General features: G+C 34.8%; 1 protein-coding gene across 3 annotated transcripts in view; it reads right to left on the bottom strand.

Moving 5' to 3' along the window:
* Nucleotides 1–20,795, bottom strand: part of ASCC3 (activating signal cointegrator 1 complex subunit 3) — a 368,562-nt gene that overhangs the window by 91,005 nt on the left and 256,762 nt on the right. For all 3 annotated transcript variants that reach the window (XM_043592007.1, XM_043592009.1, XM_043592010.1), the window contains exons 31-34: nt 9,957–10,094; nt 9,759–9,879; nt 8,652–8,784; nt 5,570–5,695 (exon numbers count right to left, since the gene is read on the bottom strand). In XM_043592007.1, coding sequence (XP_043447942.1) covers nt 5,570–5,695; nt 8,652–8,784; nt 9,759–9,879; nt 9,957–10,094 — 518 coding nt within the window. The remainder of the gene's footprint in view (nt 1–5,569; nt 5,696–8,651; nt 8,785–9,758; nt 9,880–9,956; nt 10,095–20,795) is intronic.

The raw sequence follows: 20,795 nt of genomic DNA on the forward strand, positions 1-20,795 counted from the left end.
ACAATTTTTTTTTTTGGTATCAAATGAACAAAAGAGTTATACATCCAAAATTTGTGTAGTATGGTTTCTATAAAGAACACATTTTCCAGCGTAACACTGGAAAGAGAAGTGGAGAAGGGGTATGGATATTTGGGTTCTGGACCTGGTAACGAGCCTGGTAATGGAGATTGTAGCCCCTGGAGCCAGAGTGCCTGAATTCCAGCACTGCCTCTGCCACTCAGGAGCTGTGTACTTAGGGACAAGTTGCTCAATCTACCTGTGCTTCAGCTTTTTCATCTATAAAATGGGGATCATGACTAAATGAGTTAGGCTCTCAAAACAACGTCTCAAATACAGTAGATAATAAATAATAATAGTGTATACTTGTGTTTGTCACTATTAATTTTGATTTTTACTTTTATAAATTCCTTTCTCATATTTGTGTTTTATTAATGTTCATCTAGTTCCTAGAGATTGTAGAGGCTGCTTTCAGGTAACCAATTTGAACAATGGGAACCCGAGTAAGGTAGAAGGGCCCACATTGGCCTCAGCCTCCTGGCTGAATATAAACAGGCCCATTAGGCAACTCACCTCAGATTATCTTAAGCTATAGCTGACCAATGGGTTACTTACAGCAGGACACAGATACCAAAAAAGGAAAATTCCATACATTTTCATACCTCCTCACCTTCTCCCTTTAACTACAGCCCCCTACCATTGCCTCATGGCAGTCTCTCCCTTGCTGTCCTGCCCACTCTTTCCTCAATGGTGTGCTCAATAAACTTCTATCTCCGTTGTTCTGACTTGGGTGAATTATTTCACCACCCGGGCTTCCAGCTCCTACCCAACCAAGTTGACCCACATTTGGTGGCCCCCATATGATTGGGAGGCACCACATTTGAAAGCCCACGTGGGGAGCTTTTATGCCCTCCCCCCCACAGAGATGAATGCTTAGTTTGTTTTCAAGCATTCATGCTATATTGTAGATACTCTAAAGATATGAATATTCCTTGGTATTGTGCTTTGACTAAAATTCATTGACTTTGTTGTATAATACTTTTATTTTTATATATCTCTAGTCTATAACTTTAAGCAAACTTTTCACCTTTCACTAGAATAAGAGTAATTAAATCCCAAGCAGGTAGACTGTTTTTGCCATCCTTTTTCTTGTTTATTTCTAATATTATTATATTATGCACTGGGAATGTAGCCTTATGATCTGTTTTGAAATATACTGAGTTGTTCTTTGTGGTCTAGTACACAGTATATTTTTATAAATAAATTTTGATGAGTGTTTGTGAGTAGGCATATTCCTTTTGGGGGAAGAAATATAAATATAAATATAAATATAAATATAAATATAAATATAAATATATTTATATTAGGGTGATTTTCAAGAGAGATGTGTTAGTCTCTCAACATGATTATAATTTAGTTAACATCTTGAACTTCTATCAGTTTTTGCTTTCTCTATTTTGATGCTATGTTTTTAGCTACCTAAAATTTTGTAAACTATTATAACTATTTAGTGATTGTGCTTGTTATCAATATGAACCATTCTTCTTTGTCCTTCTTTGCCTTGAATTTCATTTTGTCTGATTTTAATTCTACAACTGTTGCTTTCTCTTTGTTATTGTCCTTCATATCTTCTTTCCATCCTCAACTTTCAACTTTCTATATCATTTTGATTTCATGTTTCATATAAATCATGTTTAGTTCGATTCAAAATAATTGAATCTGAGAATTTCTTTCAACAGGTAAGTTTAAATTATTTTTAACACTTATGATTATAATTGATTGGACTTATGATATGAATAGATCCTGTCAGTCCTCTCTACTCAAAACCCCACAATGGTTCTTACATCATCAATAATGAAATTCAAAGTCCTTACCACGGTCTCTAAGGTCTCACATGACTGGTATTGCTACCAACCCCCTACATCCCTTAGTTATATGAATTCTTTATATATATTTTGGACATTAAACCCTTTTCAGATATATGATTTGCAAACATTTTCTCCTCTTTGGTAGGTTGCCTTTTCATTTTGCTGATGATTTCCTTTGCTATGTAGAAGCATTTTAGTTTGATGTAGTCTTATATGTTTATTTTATTGCCTTTGCTTTCGGTGTTCAATCCAAAAAATCATCACCAAGACCATTGTCAAGGCTATGTCATCTAGTGGTTTTATAGTTTCAGGTCTTCCCTTTGAGTCTTTCAACAATTTTGAGTTGATTTTTGTGCATGGTGAAATATATGGGTTCAGTTTCATTTTGCATGTGAATATCCAGCATTCCCAGTATCATTTATTAAAGAGATTATTCTCTCTCCATCACATACTCTTAGCTCCTTTGTAGTAAATTAATTGACCATATTATTGGCTTCTGTGTTCTGTATCACTGATCTGTGTAGTAAATTAATTGACCATATTATTGGGCTCAGATCGTATCACTGATCTGTGTGTCTGTTTTTATACCAATGTCATACTGTTTTGATTACTACAACTTTGTAATATAGTTTGAAATCAAAAATTGTGATGCCTTCAGCTTTGTTCTTTCTCAAGTTTGCTTTTGGTATTGGAGGTCTTTTGTGGTTCCATGTAAATTTTAGGATTGCTTGTTATATTTTAGTGAAAAATATCATCATAAGCCTTCAAAAAAATTTATTGCTGTATCAGTTTTGGACTGATTAATTCACACAGCAACAGCTTGGGCACAGGTTTCTACTTCAACATAATAATGATAGCTTTAGTCTTAACCTAGCCAGGTATCTCAAAATATGTTCAGGTGACTACTAAAAGAACTAGCCACTTTGATATGGATAGTCAAGAGTGTATAAACCACCACCTCCTGAAAATTAATTTAAGTGCATTTATCAATACATGCATCAACTTTTAAGACTGTTAGATCTTTTAAGACTGTTAGATAGCTATAAGGGCTAGAGAGCGTACTGCAGACAGGGAGATGAGTGACAACAAAAGTATGAAAGTGAGAGGAACTTCTTACCTAGAGGTGGTATGGATTAATGTCTCCTTTCATGGTGTTGGTGGTGTAGGAGGGGATACCCAGCTCTTCTTGGGGGCATCAAAGGGGCAGGAAAAACAGCTGCCACAACAACCAAGTGCCCTAAGCCAATATGTCAAGATGATACATCTTTTGACTCCCAGTCCCAGAATTTCCCTCTAGCAAAGATGGCTGTCAGGTAAAGTAGGTCAGGCACTGTGAACTATGGAATACTCACTATTTACATGGACTATAATCATATGAGCAGGAGATATCCTAACTGTCAACACCTAAGAAGTCCCTGGGCTCAGAGGCTCAATATAATTTCTTTAAGTTATAACAAAAGTATATTCCCTCAAGATTTCGTCTTTGTCCACTGTGCTAACCTCTCCCAAGCTTCTTGTTCTGTCCCTAATTAATACTGTTTATTATGGTTGCATGTGGATTTTTCTTACCACATTAATATTAAATAGAAGGTAGTTTGTAATGAGAGCAACAAGGAATGATGCCTATTCCAGTTTCCTCTAGGTAGGTCCTCTATTCTCACTGCTATCTCACTCATCCCTCTAAAAAGTAGAGTGGAGTCACAAAACTTATGTTAAGTTCTAGCTTTCTGACAAAGTAGTTCTGGGATCCAGAGCAAGTCACTTCAAGTTTCCAAAGTCCCCTTCTTTAATATCAAGCAAGAAAGTAGGACCAGAGTGCATATAAAGTGCATCCCAGTATACCCTTCTACAATTCTAATCCTGTGATCTAATAGCTACCGTAAAGCTGCAGTGCTTTACGAGGTAGCGATTACCTCGTTAATCTTGCAATCATGTCCCAAATGATATTTTGTATCTCATCCAGAGTCCCTAACAGTTGAGGAAACAGAAAAATGCCACCATATTCTCAAACTCCTATCTGTGTGAGTGGAAATGGCTGAAACAAAAAACAAATTTCTCAAGGTACCAACAGGTAAGATTTAGTAATAATATTTCATCATGATCTCTCTGTTCAAGACCCTACAATGCTTTGATATTTCCTCTTATTCGTATCAGGAATGTCCCCATCTTTGGCCCTCCTTCCATTCCTTCTGCAACTGTTAAGGTCTTATTCACAGCTTAAACAGCTCCCTAACTGGTCTTCCTGCTCTGATTGTCTCTTCATTCCAGCCCATTCCCTACCATAGTTTCATAAGTATTGAAAAAAACAAAAAACTGAACCTAATTTGGGGATGTTAAACTGTGTTTAACAGTTCACCACAGGTGGGGTGCCTGAGTGGCTCAGTTGGTTAAGTGTCCGACTTTGGCTCAGGTCATGATCTCAATGGTTCATGAGTTTGAGCCCTGCATTGGGCTCTGTGCTGACAGCTCAGAGCCCAGAGCCTGCTTCAGATTCTGTGTCTCCCACTCTCTCTGCCCCTCCCCTGCTCATGCTCTATTTCTATCTCTCAAAAATAAATAAACATAAAAAAAAAAAAACACCTCTCACCCTAGCCAATAGGCTAAATGCAAACACCTTATTATGACATACAGGCCATTTACTCTCTGGTGCTTGGCCCACTTTCTGGTCAAGACAATCTTTTGGTCTCCATATTCTTAAGCTCTGGCTACATCAAACTTCTTGGCACTCTACAAATGCCGTATCAGCCATGAGAGCCTATGCCCATATAGTATTTTTGTGCCTCTGACCTTTTCTATTCCCATTTCAGATTCAAAATTTGGTTGAAGTATCATCTCTCTGGATTTTTTGCTCTCATGGGCTTAAATACAATTCTATTACAGAACTTATGATTTACATTGAAATCATTTATATGTCTTTCCCCCACATTTAAAGATCTGCCTGGGCACCTGGGGTAGCTCAGTCTAGGCATCTAACTCTTGATTTTGCCTCAGGTCATGATCTCACAGTCATGAAATTGAGCCCAGTGTTGGGGCTCTGCGCCGGGCATGGAGCCTGCTTGGGATTCTCTCTCTCCCTCTGCCCCCCCCCCCCACGTTGTGTTCTCTCTCTCTCTCAAAAAAAAAAGATTAGCTGTTGAAGATGGAGGATAATGTACACTAATTTTTATCCTCAATATCTAATATAACATTTGACAAATAAGTGCTGAATGAAGATCTAACCTATACTGTCTGAAAGTAAAAAACATTCCACAACAACCCCCCCACTTTTATTTCCTCTTGCAGAGTTCTTATCAATCATTACAAATGCCTTACAAATTCTTCCTTCTACAACTGCATCAGCCTCATTCTTCTCTGAATTCCAATTGCACCTAAGTCAGTAACTACCATCTAGCTTAATCATTTAATCATTTCTTAATGATTTCAGATGTCCTGTCTCCCTAACTACAGAGCAAACTCCTCAAGGATATCCTAAGTTAATTAAAAGCAGCTAAGTAATAAGTGCATACAATTATTCATTTTCAAATATATTATAATATATTGTGATCATACTAGAGACATCATGTGATTCTCTGGGCAAATTCATATATCTAGAATGTCCAAAGTTCTGACTTTTTTGTTATGTACTGAAATTTAGGGATTGTTACTTTCAAAAATAATTTTCTTTTGGCGCAAACCAGAAAGATAAATAGTTGCCCTACACTTACCTGGGGTTCATGATAAGACGTCGGAAAAAGTAAGTCCAAGTGATATAATCCATTGCATCTTGCTTAGATGTAATTGTACCACCAGCAATCTCTGCATTTAAATGGTCAGAGAGCACTCCTAATAAGCTATACAGTGAACAAGATATGGGAAACATACATGAAGGTTAGGTTAAATGAAACACACTTTATCTCACATAGCAGACTGACGGAAGGGTGCTAGTAAATTTTAGGAAAGATAAGAGCCAAGAGGAGAAAGGTAGAGTGGGCAACAGCAGATGTAACTTGGAGAGTAGGGAAGAATGTACTTATAGGGTATGGGTGTAAGTATGAAATAATACTGAGGCAGATGAAAGGAGAGTTGGCAAGATAGGGGTGACAGTTATGAGTAATGATATTCCTTTCATTTACTCAGTGAGTGTTAAGTTCCTCGTCATATGAAACACAATTGTACTGGTGTTATAGAGTATACTAACATGATCAGATGTGTTGAAAGACTGGCATAACATAATGTTCATTTTAGTTTCTTATGTAAAATACTAAAAAAGGGAAGCAGTGTCCAACAACAGAAAAGACTAAATAAATTATGATACATGGAACAATATGCAGGTATTAAAAATAGTTTTTGCAAAGGATGTTTTAAGGACATGAGAAATAGCAATAAACTGAAAGATTAAAAAAAATGAGTTTCTATATTACTCTTAACTCATCAGCGGCAGAGTATAAATCTGTATACTCAATTGAGAGGGCAACTTGCCAATATCTATTTGAATAATCACTGTGACCCAGCAATTTCACTTTTCATTATTACTTGCTAGAGAAACATTTACAGACAAGAATGGGAAAGCAAATTACTTTGCTGCAATATTATATGTAAGAAGAAATAGGAAACTCTTGAAAGGCCCATTAATAGAGAAGTTATCATAAAAACTATGAAATACTCTTGTGATAGGTAAGTATTAATAATAGTTATATCGAAGTACAAAATTAAAATTTTTAGTTAATGATTACTGAATGTACATACAGAAAATTACATAAATCATACATGTACTCAAGTAATTTTCATAATGTGAACACACCTGTGTAACCAACACCAAGATCAAGCATCACCATTTCCCCAGAAGCCCTCCTTTTGTGCTGTTTAGTCACTACCTTGGCTCAAAGGATATTATGACTCTCATTCTGATCCTTACCTTATTGCAGTGGCTTGGGCTTCAAACACAATGCTTACTGGACGTGGTGAGAAAACTACTCTTGTATCATTCCCTATCTCAAAGGGAAAGCTTTCAATATTTCATTATTGACTATGATGCTTGCAGTAAATTGACTCTTTATCAGATTAAGGACATTTCTTTATATTACTGTTTGCTAAGAGATTTTATTATGAATGGGGGTGGAATTTTTTCAAATGCTTTTTTTTTTTACATCTATGAAATAATCATATGATTTTTCTCATTTTTTTCCTGCTAATGTGGTAAATAATAGTAATTTATTTTCAAATAAGTCAACTTCACATTTATAAAATAATTTACACAAAATTAAATTTACTGATGTTGTTTAGACATCTATATTTATGAGAGGCACAGGTTTGTTAACATCCTTTTTTGGTAAATTTCTTATCAGGTTTTGGTATCAAGGTTATTCTGATCTTACAAAATAAGTTGGCAAGTAGGTCTTATCTTTTCTAGTATTAGGAAGAGTTCATGTAAGATTGATGTTATTTTGTCCTTAATGTTATGAAGAATTCACTAGTAAAGCGTCTGAGTCAGAAGGTTTCTTTGTGGAAAGATTTTAAATTTCAGATTCAATCACTTTGATAGAATGAGAGACTAGATTTTCTATTTCTTTTTGTGTCAGTTTCATACGTTTTTAAATGAATTTTATCATTTTATCTAAATTTTTATTTGCATAATGTTTCATAATATTTTTAAATGCCTGTAATATCTTTTCATTACTAATATTATTTTGTTCATTCTTTCTCTCTCTCTCTCTCTTTCTCTTTTGATCAGAGTTAAAGGTTTATCAATTGCATTCTTCTTTTCAAAGAAACAACTTTTGGCTTTGTTGATTTTTTTCTAATGTATATTTGGTTTCAGTTCTTTGATTCTTGCTCTTATCTTCTTTCTTTGAGTTTAATTTGTTAATTTTTTCCCGAATTTTTGGATGGATATTTTGATCATTATTCATAATTTCTTTTAAAAAATATATATCTTATTATATATATTTTTATATAATATATATTATATACAGAGCCATAAATTTTCTCTTATCACAATGTTAACTGTATCCACGTTTTTATATTTTCTAAATAAAAAAAATGAACATTAGCACTTAGAATAAAAATTCCAATAACTCTTTACACTATCAATGAGAAACATGTGTTGTCCTTTGCAGTTAGAATACAGTATATTTAAAAAGACTGATAAAAGAGAACTAGTAATAAATGTTGCAAGTAAAAAATACATAAACCTGAGGGAGAAAGGCTATTTTCAGCTGAGAAAATGACAGAAGCCTTTATCAAAGGGGTAGTTACTGTGCTACAAAGAATTATGTGATAATTCTGAAATAAGCTAATAGTCCAAATTATTCATTACAAGTCCCTCTATTTTGGATATTTCTTTATCACCTAGAGAGGAAAAACACACATAAAACGAGAACTTTATTATTAAATGCTTACTATGGGATAGACCCTGCTACAAGCACTAACATTCGATCATTACAACTAACCTCTGAGATAGCCAGTGTTGCTAGCATCTCCATTTTACAGATAGGTGCATCAAGGCACTGAGGAATCAAATGACTTGCTAGATCAAAGAGGTAAGTAGTGGAGCTCAGATATGAACCCAGGTTGTCCGGCTCTAGAATCAATGTGATTCATTGAAGCAGTACTAACACTGCTTCTTTTAAAAGTTTTTTTTAAAAATGAAATTGTAATTGAATTCTATCTTACAGTGATAATTGTATTCAGTTTCATTTCAAATAATTCTATTGAACTAGAATTTTTGCTGATTTTTATAAATATCATGACACAAATATTAACTGCTATGACATGAATCCATTTAAATTAATTTACAACAAAATTTACCTTGACTCTACTGGGAAAGGTTCATAAAGAAATTTTTTGTAAAAGTCTTTCTTTATGTCATGAACCAGAATTACAGCTTTGCCTTGGTCATCAAACTGAGGCCTTCCAGCACGCCCCATCATCTGGAGTACATCTATAAAGAAAAGAACAAGAGGTATTCAATAATGTGGCAGCTAGCACAAGGTATATTTAGTGATTATAGCATGTTTCGACAACATGACAAAATAACAAAGGATACAGAATATTTTAAGAGTGTGCATATTATCTGTGAAGCCTGTTGAGTTCTATAAGAATAAAATAATTAATGCATTAAGACAGAAAATTGGATCACCAAAAAGGGTCTCTCTTACAATTTTATAAGTAAGAAAGATAAAAGTTTCCTTTAGCTAAATACTTTAAAATGCTGTTTAAGAGTTATTACTATTTTAATTAAACAAGAAAAAGCAAAACATATATGGGTAAATCTCTTCAGCAGATTCATTTGATTATTTTCCCCCATGAATGGACCCCCTGGGTCATTTAGGCCTCACCCTCTTCCCACTTACGGTACAAATGTTCTTTTTTTTTTTTTTTAATAGTGCAGGAATCTCTGAGGTAAGAAATGATTTAGAAATAATAGTTTTTACATGTAATCATTGAGTGGAAATACACACAGATATTTCCCTCTTCAGAATTCAGTGACAATGCTTTTATCAAGTTTTAAAATATGCACGAATCACAAATCGCAGCATGCAGAAATCATAGCAACAAGTCTTTTGATTCTAGAAGCCCCACAGAAGTATTTCTAGTGAAACAGATTTAAAATTAAACAGTATAATGTTTAACTGTAATTTATTAAGTCATAATAGCTACTAATCAGTAATTGTTATCTATTTGTGAATTTGAAACCATTAGTTATGCTTTTGATGCTTATTAACACTTTAGGTAAGTAAATGAAACAGCTCAATACTTTGAATAGCATTTGCATCTCACTGGAAATAAAACTTTACAATCTTACTCAACATACGTTCAAATGTGGTCAATTCTCTACAATTCAATTCATGCAAATTCAGATTATTAAGGTTAAAATAGAAGCTTAATGTATCTGTAAATTAAAAAAAAAATTACCTGTAATGGGAAAATCCACATAGCGCCTTGTTTTTCCATCATAATATTCTGTTCCCTTAATAATTACTAAGTGAGCTGGAAAGTTTACACCCCAGGCTAATGTACTTGTAGCAATAAGAACCTAGAAAATAAAATATATTTAACTAAAAAATAATGTGTAAGTTATATTTAAATGTCTGTTTATGAAAAATAAAATACCTGAACTTTACAGTTTACAAATAGCTCCTCTACTGTTTTTCGGTCCCTCTCATGTAATCCAGCATGATGCATTCCTATTCCGAAAGCAAGTGTCAGCTTCAGGTTGGAATCTCTTAGCGTTCCAATGATGTTCTCCATCTGCAAATAAGAGCACAATTACGAGGTATAGGTTCATTAGCTTTACAATTTCCATACCAAGATTATATTTGACTAATTTTGTGTTTTGATTCTTATACTATATAAACAAAAATATAGGCCTCATCTACAGTTACAAGTGAAGTTAATTAAAAAGAAAATCTAGTTATTGAGAATGTATATCCTAAATGAGTTAAAATTTAAATGTTATCCATCTTTTCCTCATGCATCAAGGAAAACAAAATCTGTGGATAAATGCAATATCCCCTTAATGAGTAACAACTATTAAAAAGGATGTAGGGGCGCCTGGGTGGCGCAGTCGGTTAAGCGTCCGACTTCAGCCAGGTCACGATCTTGCGGTCCGTGAGTTCGAGCCCCGCGTCAGGCTCTGGGCTGATGGCTCGGAGCCTGGAGCCTGTTTCCGATTCTGTGTCTCCCTCTCTCTCTGCCCCTCCCCCGTTCATGCTCTGTCTCTCTCTGTCCCAAAAATAAATAAACGTTGAAAAAAAAAATAAAAAAAAAAATAAAAAGGATGTAATGTTAACTAGAATATTTCAGGGTCTTGTTCATCTCTTATAAGAGAAAAACCTTCCATCTTCTGGGCTCAGTACTAAAAATTTAGAAAATATGGACAAAAAAATTAATGGAGAAAAATCAGTCATAATCCCACCAGACAGGAATCATTCAAATTTAGCCTTTCTCACTGAACTTAATGACCCAGGACAAGTCATATAACCTTTGTGAGCCTCAGCTTCCTTATTTAAAAAATCAAACCGGTGGGGCACCTGGGTGGCTCAGTTGGTTGGGTGCCCGACTTTGGCTGAGGTCATGATTTCACAGTTTGCGAGTTCAAGCCCCATGTCGGGCTCGGTGCTGACAGCTCAGAGCCTGAAGCTGCTTCAGATTCTGTGTCTGCCTCTCTCTCTCTCTCTGCTCCTCCCCTGTTCATGCTCTGTCTCTCTCACTCTCTCAAAAATAAACATTTAAAAAAATAAAAAAAAATCAAACTGGTATATTTTTGTCTACTTCTCATTTCTTTAATCAACGGTACAGTTAAATACTTTTTATATTTACTAGCATTTTTTGGTAAACTATCTTTTCATTTTTTAAGTGGATATGACAGCTTTTTTCCTTAGTGGTTTGTAATGGCTCTTTATGTATTAGAGCTATTATTAAGTTATTTATTAAGTAAAGTTATTTCATTTACAGGCATGGTTTAGCTAAGTTTTCATATGTCTAAAGAGTTTCTGAAACTTATATCTTATATAATTTCTGAATATTCTATCACTTTCCATTCCACATGGAAAATACTTAACGCAACACAGATTTTATGGCAACAGAAGCAAATCTTATCTTCTTATGAAACTTATTCTCTGAAAGGAACTAAACAGAAAACTCAATCTCTTTTTGCCTAATGATAGACCTTTATACTGGTCCTTAAAGCAGAGGATGACACAATATGCAGTGTGGTGAACTTCTTTTGGGACAACTCCATGAGGGGAGTAATGCAGAGATCAAGTGGTTTGAGAATGTATGAGCAATTAAAAGAATGACATATTTTAGTTGTATCTGTAGCTTCACTACCACATTTTCACAGTGAACAACAGTGGAGGATAAACTTGGAAATGGGTATATGTATGATTTTTATATGCTTGAAGACTGAGATAGTACAAATAACCAACACTGTCTTCAGATCTCATTTCTTTTTTTTTTTTTCCCTTCTACTATTAATCACTTCTAACATACACAAGTATACATGCAACACATTCACTCTCCTGGATGTGAATAAACCAATAAGCAGCTCACAAAATCTCTATCTAGAGAAACTTCAGCTGGTTGCTACAGTTTAGTGGAGACATTCATACATGAAGCACGTCAACATCCTTCATTCTTGCTCATCTTATTTTCAATGGTCAGAAAAAATTTTCCAAGCTTTTTTATGTGGGAGTAAATTGTTTTACACTAATAATTCAAAAAACAGGAAGATGAAGTTTGTCTTTATAATAGATCTTAATGTATAAAAGGCACTGCATAGACACAAAGTAACAGTTTAATGACATACACATCATGTTATTTATCAACTTTCCTGAACTGAATGCAATATATAAAGAGTTCATTCTGTTTCATAAACACAGTATGGTCACCTGATATTCTTGAATATTTACTTCATAAACTGTTAAGCAAGAATATGGAAATGTATTAACATTAATTAATGTTAACATTAACATCCACTTTCCCTTTCAAATTAACAAAGGATAAGGAAGATGACTACAAATGCATGCTATAAAGAAAGGTGCTTGTCTTGTCTCATAAATTATATGTTAGCCATTCTCAAGTGACAGACTATTATCCATTTTTTTTTGTTCAATAGTTCACTGCATAAATATCTTCAATTTACATTATCAAGAATTAATTCACTGATATTCTTGCTCTGACAATTAATTTCAGGGATTATTTTTTCAATTTCATAACTTAGTAACAGTATAATTTTATAACTTGTATAATTAATAGTGTTCCATGGCAATGCCAATCATACCCCCCAAAATATACCATGTACCTCAGGAAAGCTAAAGAATCCTATGGCAGGAGGTTTGGTGAGGCATTAATATCCTGTCCTTTCACATCAGGGAAGGTTCTCATTCCCCCTGCCCCCACTTTCACATAAATCAATGCATTAAACAGAACTATTTGCCTATCTGAACTGGCAAAGACCTAAAATCCTCAGGAGGAAAATTACAAAAAACAACTTCATTTATTACATAGTTACTGTGGATGAATTCTGAATTATTTGAACATCATAAAAAAAGGAAAATTTATAGTAACGTTACTTAATCATTATGCGTAAGATACTACCCAGGACAGCCTGTTTAAATTTGAAAATACAAATTGTTGATTAAATTATACCATTGAAATGTTTCATCTTGCTCACAATATAATATAAACAAAATTTTTGAGAAACTTAGGATAATGAAAGCTTAAAACATGGTAATACATATTATTTGTTGAGTACTTATGTGTCAGGCAATGTGCTTGACACTTTACAAAGATTATCACATTTAATCCTTTACATAAAGTAATAATAGCTCTAATGTAACACTCAATTCATTTACACAATCCTGTGTATTTCAAGTTAAAGACCCAGTGATCTTGAATACTACAGAGTAGACTCTCTCAACACTGATTCCACGGGAGAATTAAACCCCACAAAAAATATTTGAGTTGCCATCTTTTTAATTTTTCCAAAGATAGATAGTATCATTCTAGATGGTTAGGAGAAAAGTTCACTTATTACAAGCAATGGATGTCTTAAGTCATTAAGGTTTAATTAAGAAAGGCTGCTATAGAACTTTAAAAATAATCATGATAATAAAACACTGATCGGGGAAGTTTTAATTCCACAGTTCATTTCTATTCAACCAGCATTTGTTGTAATGTATAGGCATCTTTCCAACAGTCTTTGAAATATGTCTGACTACCTGACAGTTAAACCAAAAAAAAAACAATTCAATATTATAAATAAAAGAAAAATGGATCGATCTGTATCCTCTAAGTAGTGGTCTTTTTTTTTTTTTTAGGGTGATGGGGGAGGAGGCACATATGTAAACTGTTGAACCAATTACTCTAACTTAATAGAATTTTTTTTTATATTTTAAATTTATTATACTCAAAAAGCTTTTGTAGAAATATAGGATTCCATTTAAGTAGATACATTACTCCGTTCCTGAAATACATTCCAGTCAGAATATAATTCAGTGAGTTGATGACAATCCTGGCTCCAAAAGAAAGGAGGAGACCAGATTGGACAAGAATGAGCTAACAGATTGTACAGCCCAATTCTGTCCCTTTGAGTGTGATATATTGTTTCAAGATGCTAAAAACCCATACTTTCTCAAAGCATATCTGTTGTGCTGGTTTTCCCATTTTCACAGAATCCTCATTATCAGAAAACTCTGTACTCTTTTCAAAGCACGTCAGACTCAGACCATATGCCACTGAATAATGCTTATCAATTGTCTAAAATGCTCAATAAAAGATGCAGCATAAAGAAGAATAATGAAAGTTACGAAGACTTTTTTTTTAAAAGAATAAAGATAATTAAATATATCACATCTGGTACAGATGTTAAAGTTAAAACATTTCCTTATAATTACCAAGTGTTAATTTCTTAAAATGCATTTCTGTATGATAAACCCCACAGACTGAAGGTGAAAAAGTTAAAATGAAAGAAACACTTTAGAACATTCTGCCAATATACTAAGGGAAAAGAAATTTAAAAACAATATTAAAGATAGTAAACTTCCAGTCTTTGCCAATACTCTCTTCATATTCCTTGCTATCCTCTCTAAAGCCCAAAACGACACCTCAAAATGATTCACCATACTGTTAATATGTAAATATATCTATATATGTGATTAAACACATGATTACTTGTGAATTAAATATATAAATGAAATCTAAAGAATAACATGTAAAGCTTTGCTATGTCTGCTAAGTAAACACCATGCCATTTTTCAATGTTTGCTTCTTAGCTTGCCCTAATTCTTAACAATAGCAATATCAAAACTGGGTCATAAGGTGAAATATTAAAGATTTTTTGCTTATTGATGTTTTTAACTTAATTCACTATGCTATTGGTAAGAAATCCAAGTGTCAGCACTTCATATTTATTCTGGAATATACATTTTATGCTTACTTCCATTTTTGGAGAGTTCAGATTCTGACATGTTTGGAGAACATTTCCATATATTGAAAAGCTTTTATTTATGTCTGTTATGTATGTATGTACCCTCCTTAATGCTTGCCACCCATTTAGCCCATCCCCCCCATCCAATACGCCACCAGCAACCCTCAGTTTGTTCTCTGTATTTAAGAGTCTCTTTATGGTCTGTCTCCCTCCCTGTTTTTATCTTATTTTTGCTTCCCTTTCCCTATGTTTATCTGTTTTGGTTCTTAAATTCCACATGAAAAAAGCTTTTAAAATGCAGATAAAGCTGATGAAAGGGACCTTACAAAATTAATTTGCTAAGGCAGTATAATTTTAAATGAACAAATGCTGTATTAATATGAATTAAATTTGTGAAGGAACATAAGCAAGATATTATAAAAATAATAGCAAATTTTACCATAAAGATTTCAGCAAAAAGAACCTGTCTATACGTAAGGTATTCAATGCTGCTGTACTATAACAGCAATAACAGTTAACACTTATTGAACATTTACCTCTGTTCCAGGCCTGTTCTAAGTACATCAAATAAAGTAATGCATTTAATCCTTAACAACAATCTTGTAAGGATAGGATTATTATTATCCTTTTATAGATGAAGGGGTAAGGCTCAGAGGTTGAATACCCACCAAGGTCATATGGCTTGTAATAGGCAGTCAGTATTAAACCTAGGAGGCCTGGCTCCAGTCCATGCTCTCAACCACAATGTCACATTCTAATTACCACATGAATGTGATTTACTTAAAATAACTACTTAAAATAATGAAATCATTCATTTGGCTTACGGCTGGCCCTCACCATTTTAGACTGTGGGCAAAAAACAGGTAAGATTTGAAATAATGAATCATATACTAGACTCACACAACTGGGGAACTATGCAGATGATTAGCAAACCTATTTTTTAAAAAGTTTATTTATTTATTTTGAGAGAGAAAGAGCATGAGGTGGGGTGGGGCAGAGAGAGGGCAAGACAGAGAGAGAATCCCAAGTATGCTCCATGCTGTCAGTATGGAGCCTGATGCAGAACTGTGAGATCATGACCTGAGCCAAATCTAGAGTTGGATGCTTAACCGACTGATACTTACAAGAGCCCCAATTAGCAAACTATTTCTTCTTCTTTAGTATTTGAGTATTTCCACTTCTGTGCCTAAAAATTAAGAATATTGAAAAGTATCTTCCTTTATAAACTAAAATACCAGCACTCATGATTGAGAATAGCACAGCTCTTGTTGGTTGCCTGTGTTTGATATTGTAGCTACTGACTTTACTGTTTGTTTCCATCCCCTCAAATCACATATGGACACTGTGACTTTTCCATCTTCTCTAGTCAGTACATTGTCAAGGATTTCAGTTACTGTATGGCAGAGTGAAAAAAACACGGCTCTGAGTTAGCTGTCCTGATTTTGAGTTTCTGAGTCCCATTTATTTTATGCTATCAGGCAAATTACTTAATTCTTCCAAGTTTCAGTTTTTATATCTATAAAACTGGGATAACAAGAACAACTCTTCCTGAATTCATGGTTAAACTATGTAATATAAGCTTCTAATGAACTATAAAGTACACTATAAGCATATCAGCTATTACTAAGCATAAGATCTTTGCCTCTTTCTTCAATAAGACATGCATGATATCAACTATGGCAAAATATAAACAGCTTCATATCTTGTAGCTGCTCTTAATTACACAACTATTCCATGAGGACCAACTAAATTAAGATGTCCAATGCTCAACAAATCTGTGGATAATGTCTGTCTTGATACGTAATATTCTTAGCCTAGTAATTTCTCTACTGGTCAGTCACTAAGAGGCCTGAAGCCTGATCAAAATAGAAAGCACTTGGGGTGGGACTTTTGTATCAGAAACTCAATCTATTTTGGTTTGATAATAAAACAGATTTTCCAGTTGAAAATGTGGTCACTCTTATATTAAACTCAATTTAATCTCTGATTTTTAACAATCTCGAAGTCCATCTTCAAAGCCTGGTACTAACTTCTTACCTATAGGAAGAAGTCAGTATCTATGTTGAATGAAAAGCCAAATGAATCTGAAGAACTAAAATAAAATGTCATTAGTAGAAACTCCACCAAGTCTGAATTCATGATGATTTTCAGTTGTCAGAGTTGCTGCTTGCCACTTTCATCCAGGATGTCTGAGTGCTAAATCCCATAGGTCTTTCTCTGCTCTTATCTCACTCAACTCCCATTAACATTTAAAGTAGTTAAGCCCTCCTTCCTTCACACAACCCTCTCAACCACACACAGTGCTATGGGACTTTCCTTACTGGCATCACCTTCTCAGTGCCCTTTGCCAGCTCTTCATTTTCTACCCAAGCTCTACTGTGAGTCACTCCAAGCCTGCCCTCTGGTCCTGCACACTCTATATCAGGGTCTCATGTGCTTACCTGGGTGTAAAGGCTGCTTCTATGCTAACGTTCCCAAGTCACATGTTCATTTCACATCCTCTGTGGGTTATACAGACTTCCTATATCTAATTGCCTTGAAAATTTTAGAAATACAAATTAACATCCAAAATATTAACTTTTTTGTTTAGAGTTACTAACTGGGGAGCCATTCTTGATTCTTTTCATTTTCTCAACCTCCATTTTTCACTATCAGCAAGTCCTACTGAACTAGGTCACCACCATCATTAATTCCATGTTTAACTTCCACTTCAATCCATTTTCCACTAAGCAGCAAAAGTGATCTTAAAATGAAATTGGAGTATGTTATCTTCCTAGCTTAAAATATTGTAATGCCTTGAACACCCCTCCCTTAGATATCTGCTTGGTTTATTTCCTTGCTTCCTTTAGTTTTCTATTCAAAAATACCCTCACCACAGAGGTGTTCTTTACTTATATCAATGTAAAACATTCTACTACCACCCTTAGCACTCCCTATTCCCTTTAGACCCTGCTTATTTATTTTTCCATAGGAATTATCACGTTTTGACATATTTGCTTATTATCTATCTATCATCTCCACAAGAATGTTAATTCCATAAGGGTAGAACATTTACCCAATACACAGAGGGAGGTCAAGAGACATTTCTTTAATCAATGAATAAATGACTACTTTCCCATACTGTTTAAAATCAAAATCCAAACTCTGTACGCATGGGTCTAAGGTCTTACATGAGCTGGCTTTTGCCTATTTCTGAAACTTAACTTATACTACTCTCTTCCTAGCTTATTCTGTTCCAGCTGAGCTGATCTCACTTCCTTTTTTTTTTTTTTTTAAATTTTTTTTTTAACGTTTTATTTATTTTTGAGACAGAGAGAGACAGAGCATGAACGGGGGAGGGGCAGAGAGAGAGGGAGACACAGAATCGGAAGCAGGCTCCAGGCTCTGAGCAACCAGCCCAGAGCCCGACGCGGGGCTCGAACTCACGGACCGCGATAAATTGTTTTGTTTTTTTTTTTTTTAATTTTTTTTTTTTAACGTAGATCTCACTTCCTTAACATCCTGTTCCCTTTACCTGAAATGCTATTATCTTCTCTCTTAGTGTAGCTAACTTGTTCTTATGCTTTGGGTCTCAGCTTAAATGTTATCTCCTTAAAGAAGTCTTCTCTGACCATTCTTTTTAAAGAAGCCCCACCTCCCCTTATCATATTTCATTTCTCATTTTATAGCAATTTTTATAACATTATTTGGTTTATCATATATATATTTAAAAATTTCTATCTAGTTGAGCTCCTCGAGAATTGGGATCAGTTGGCTAACCTAGTGCTTGGTAAGTTGTGGATATTCAATAAATATGTTACATAAATGATCACTTTACAAATTCTGGTAAGAGCTGCCTACTGACTTAAGTTAGAGGAATACTCTTATGGGTATTTTTGATGTGGGAGAGAAAAAATGCTTAACTATGTGATACTAGGTAATCTTGAAACTGAAGTTACTGATCATGAACTAATGCCATCTGATCTCTCTAGCTATACATGTTGGTGTGCCTGGTAGCAGTCCATCACTGGTAGAAATAAAAGGATCAGATGGAAGAATATCATGAAAGGTAGTTCATGAACACTCCATGTGTATGCCTCTTCCTTCTGTGCTATCCCTAACTTCAACCCACCAAAGCTCCCTGGAGTATTTCTCATGTCAAGCTGACTGAGGGGAAAAAATACATATATATACAAATGACAAAAGACTTTGCATAAGATAGCGCCACCATCTGAAGTACTGTGATATGGTATTATATAGCTCCTTTTGGGGATGACCCTAAAAACAGCTAAGTGTCAAGTATTTTCTCTGTCAATTTACTGCAAAGAAGAGATGATGTGAATTATGATCCATGCTTTGATCTGTAGCTACTGTATTAGTCAAAGGGTCAGAAGCACAGCAAGAGCACTATTGGAGGACAGGTGGCAAGAAAGGCACAAGTTTTACATGGAAGAAATTTTAGAATGGTCCCAGAACAGACTACCTATATTCCATGAAGATGTTTACCAAAAAGTTAACAGAAGTGTAGATAATGCTATTAATAGTCAAGTGGGCAAAATGACCACTTCTAAGGATATCAGGTGTTTTGTGCACAGATCCCAGTGTTGTGTGCAATGGGTTCATGTACTAAGTGGTGCCATGGTGGAAGAGATGAAAACTACACATGGGCTAAACATGGACTTCCATCTCCACAGGTGGACCCAGCTACTGCCACTGCTCTGTGCCATTATGCCACCAATGCAAACATCCGTAGGCCCATTATAAAGTACCCTGACCAGGGGACCAGATAGCTATCTGGCAGTAAGGAGATTATATTGAACTCTGTCACAGAGGGGCACCTATTTGGGATGATGTCTAGAATGGATTCTGTTCCAGCCTACCGAGTGCTGCCAATAGCCTCAACAGTAGGATTACTGAACACTTTACACATCATCTAGTATCTCATATGATAATGTTTCTGACGAAGGAACTCACTTTATAGACAAAGATTAATACAGTGGATGCCATGGGATTCACTGGTCTTACTGCATCCCTCATCACCCAGAAAGAGATGGCTTTATAGATTAATCACCCAGAATGGCAGCTGAGAGACACTGCTTTGTGAAGGTTGGAGTGCTATCTTATAAAATGAGGTGTATGCTTTGAACTAGTAATCATTAAATACTATTTCTCTCATTGCCAGAATATATAGTTCCAGGAACCAAGCAGTCAATGTCCAAATGTCTTTTGCAGTCAGCAGCTAATAAACCACTTGGAGAATTTTTGTTTCCCTTCCCTATAATTCTAGCTTGGCTAGTTTGGAGGCTTAATATCCAAGGGATGTAACAATTTACTTAGAAGCTAAAATAGCCACATCTCTCATTCTATGGGGTGAACAATCAAAATGTGGTCATAGTGTAGTTTAGGTGACCAATCCTGATAAAGAAATTGGGCTGCTGCTAAGCAATAAGGAGAGGGAAAAATTTGGATGGACCCTAGAGAAATCTTCTCACATTACACTATCCACTTGAAAAATTAATCAAAAACTTTTAAAGCCTTATATAGTAAGCATATATAAAAATCCAATTTTCAGTGTTTCAGGAAGGTGGGTTTTGGTTACTCCACTGGACAAAAAAAAGCTTAATTAGCTCAGGGGCTGGTTGAAGAAGTATATAGGTGATGGATGGTAGAGAAAATAAATCACAAATGTCTGTTTGGCTCCCCAATCAAATATGTTTGGTCCTGTGTTGCAGGAATAAATGCTGTGGCCTCCACCTTTGCTATCTCATATATTTTAATTAACATATTTTACATTATTTTAACCAATTTCATTTCTCTTTCCTCTCTACCCTCCACTTTTGAATATAGCATGTATGGGTTGTAGGTAACTTTATAATTTAGTCCGCTGGCTAGAGAATATTGAGATGAGATTGTAAAAGAACCAGAGAGTGACTGGATATAACCAAGAAATCTAGGACCGATAGAGTCATGAGGAAATTTTCAGTTGTCTGCCTTGGGGAAAGATGAGTTATATGAGGGAGAATTGGGTTAGCTGTTAGAAG

Source organism: Prionailurus bengalensis, chromosome B2 (assembly GCF_016509475.1).
Source record: "Prionailurus bengalensis isolate Pbe53 chromosome B2, Fcat_Pben_1.1_paternal_pri, whole genome shotgun sequence".
Taxonomy (NCBI): Eukaryota; Metazoa; Chordata; class Mammalia; order Carnivora; family Felidae; genus Prionailurus; species Prionailurus bengalensis.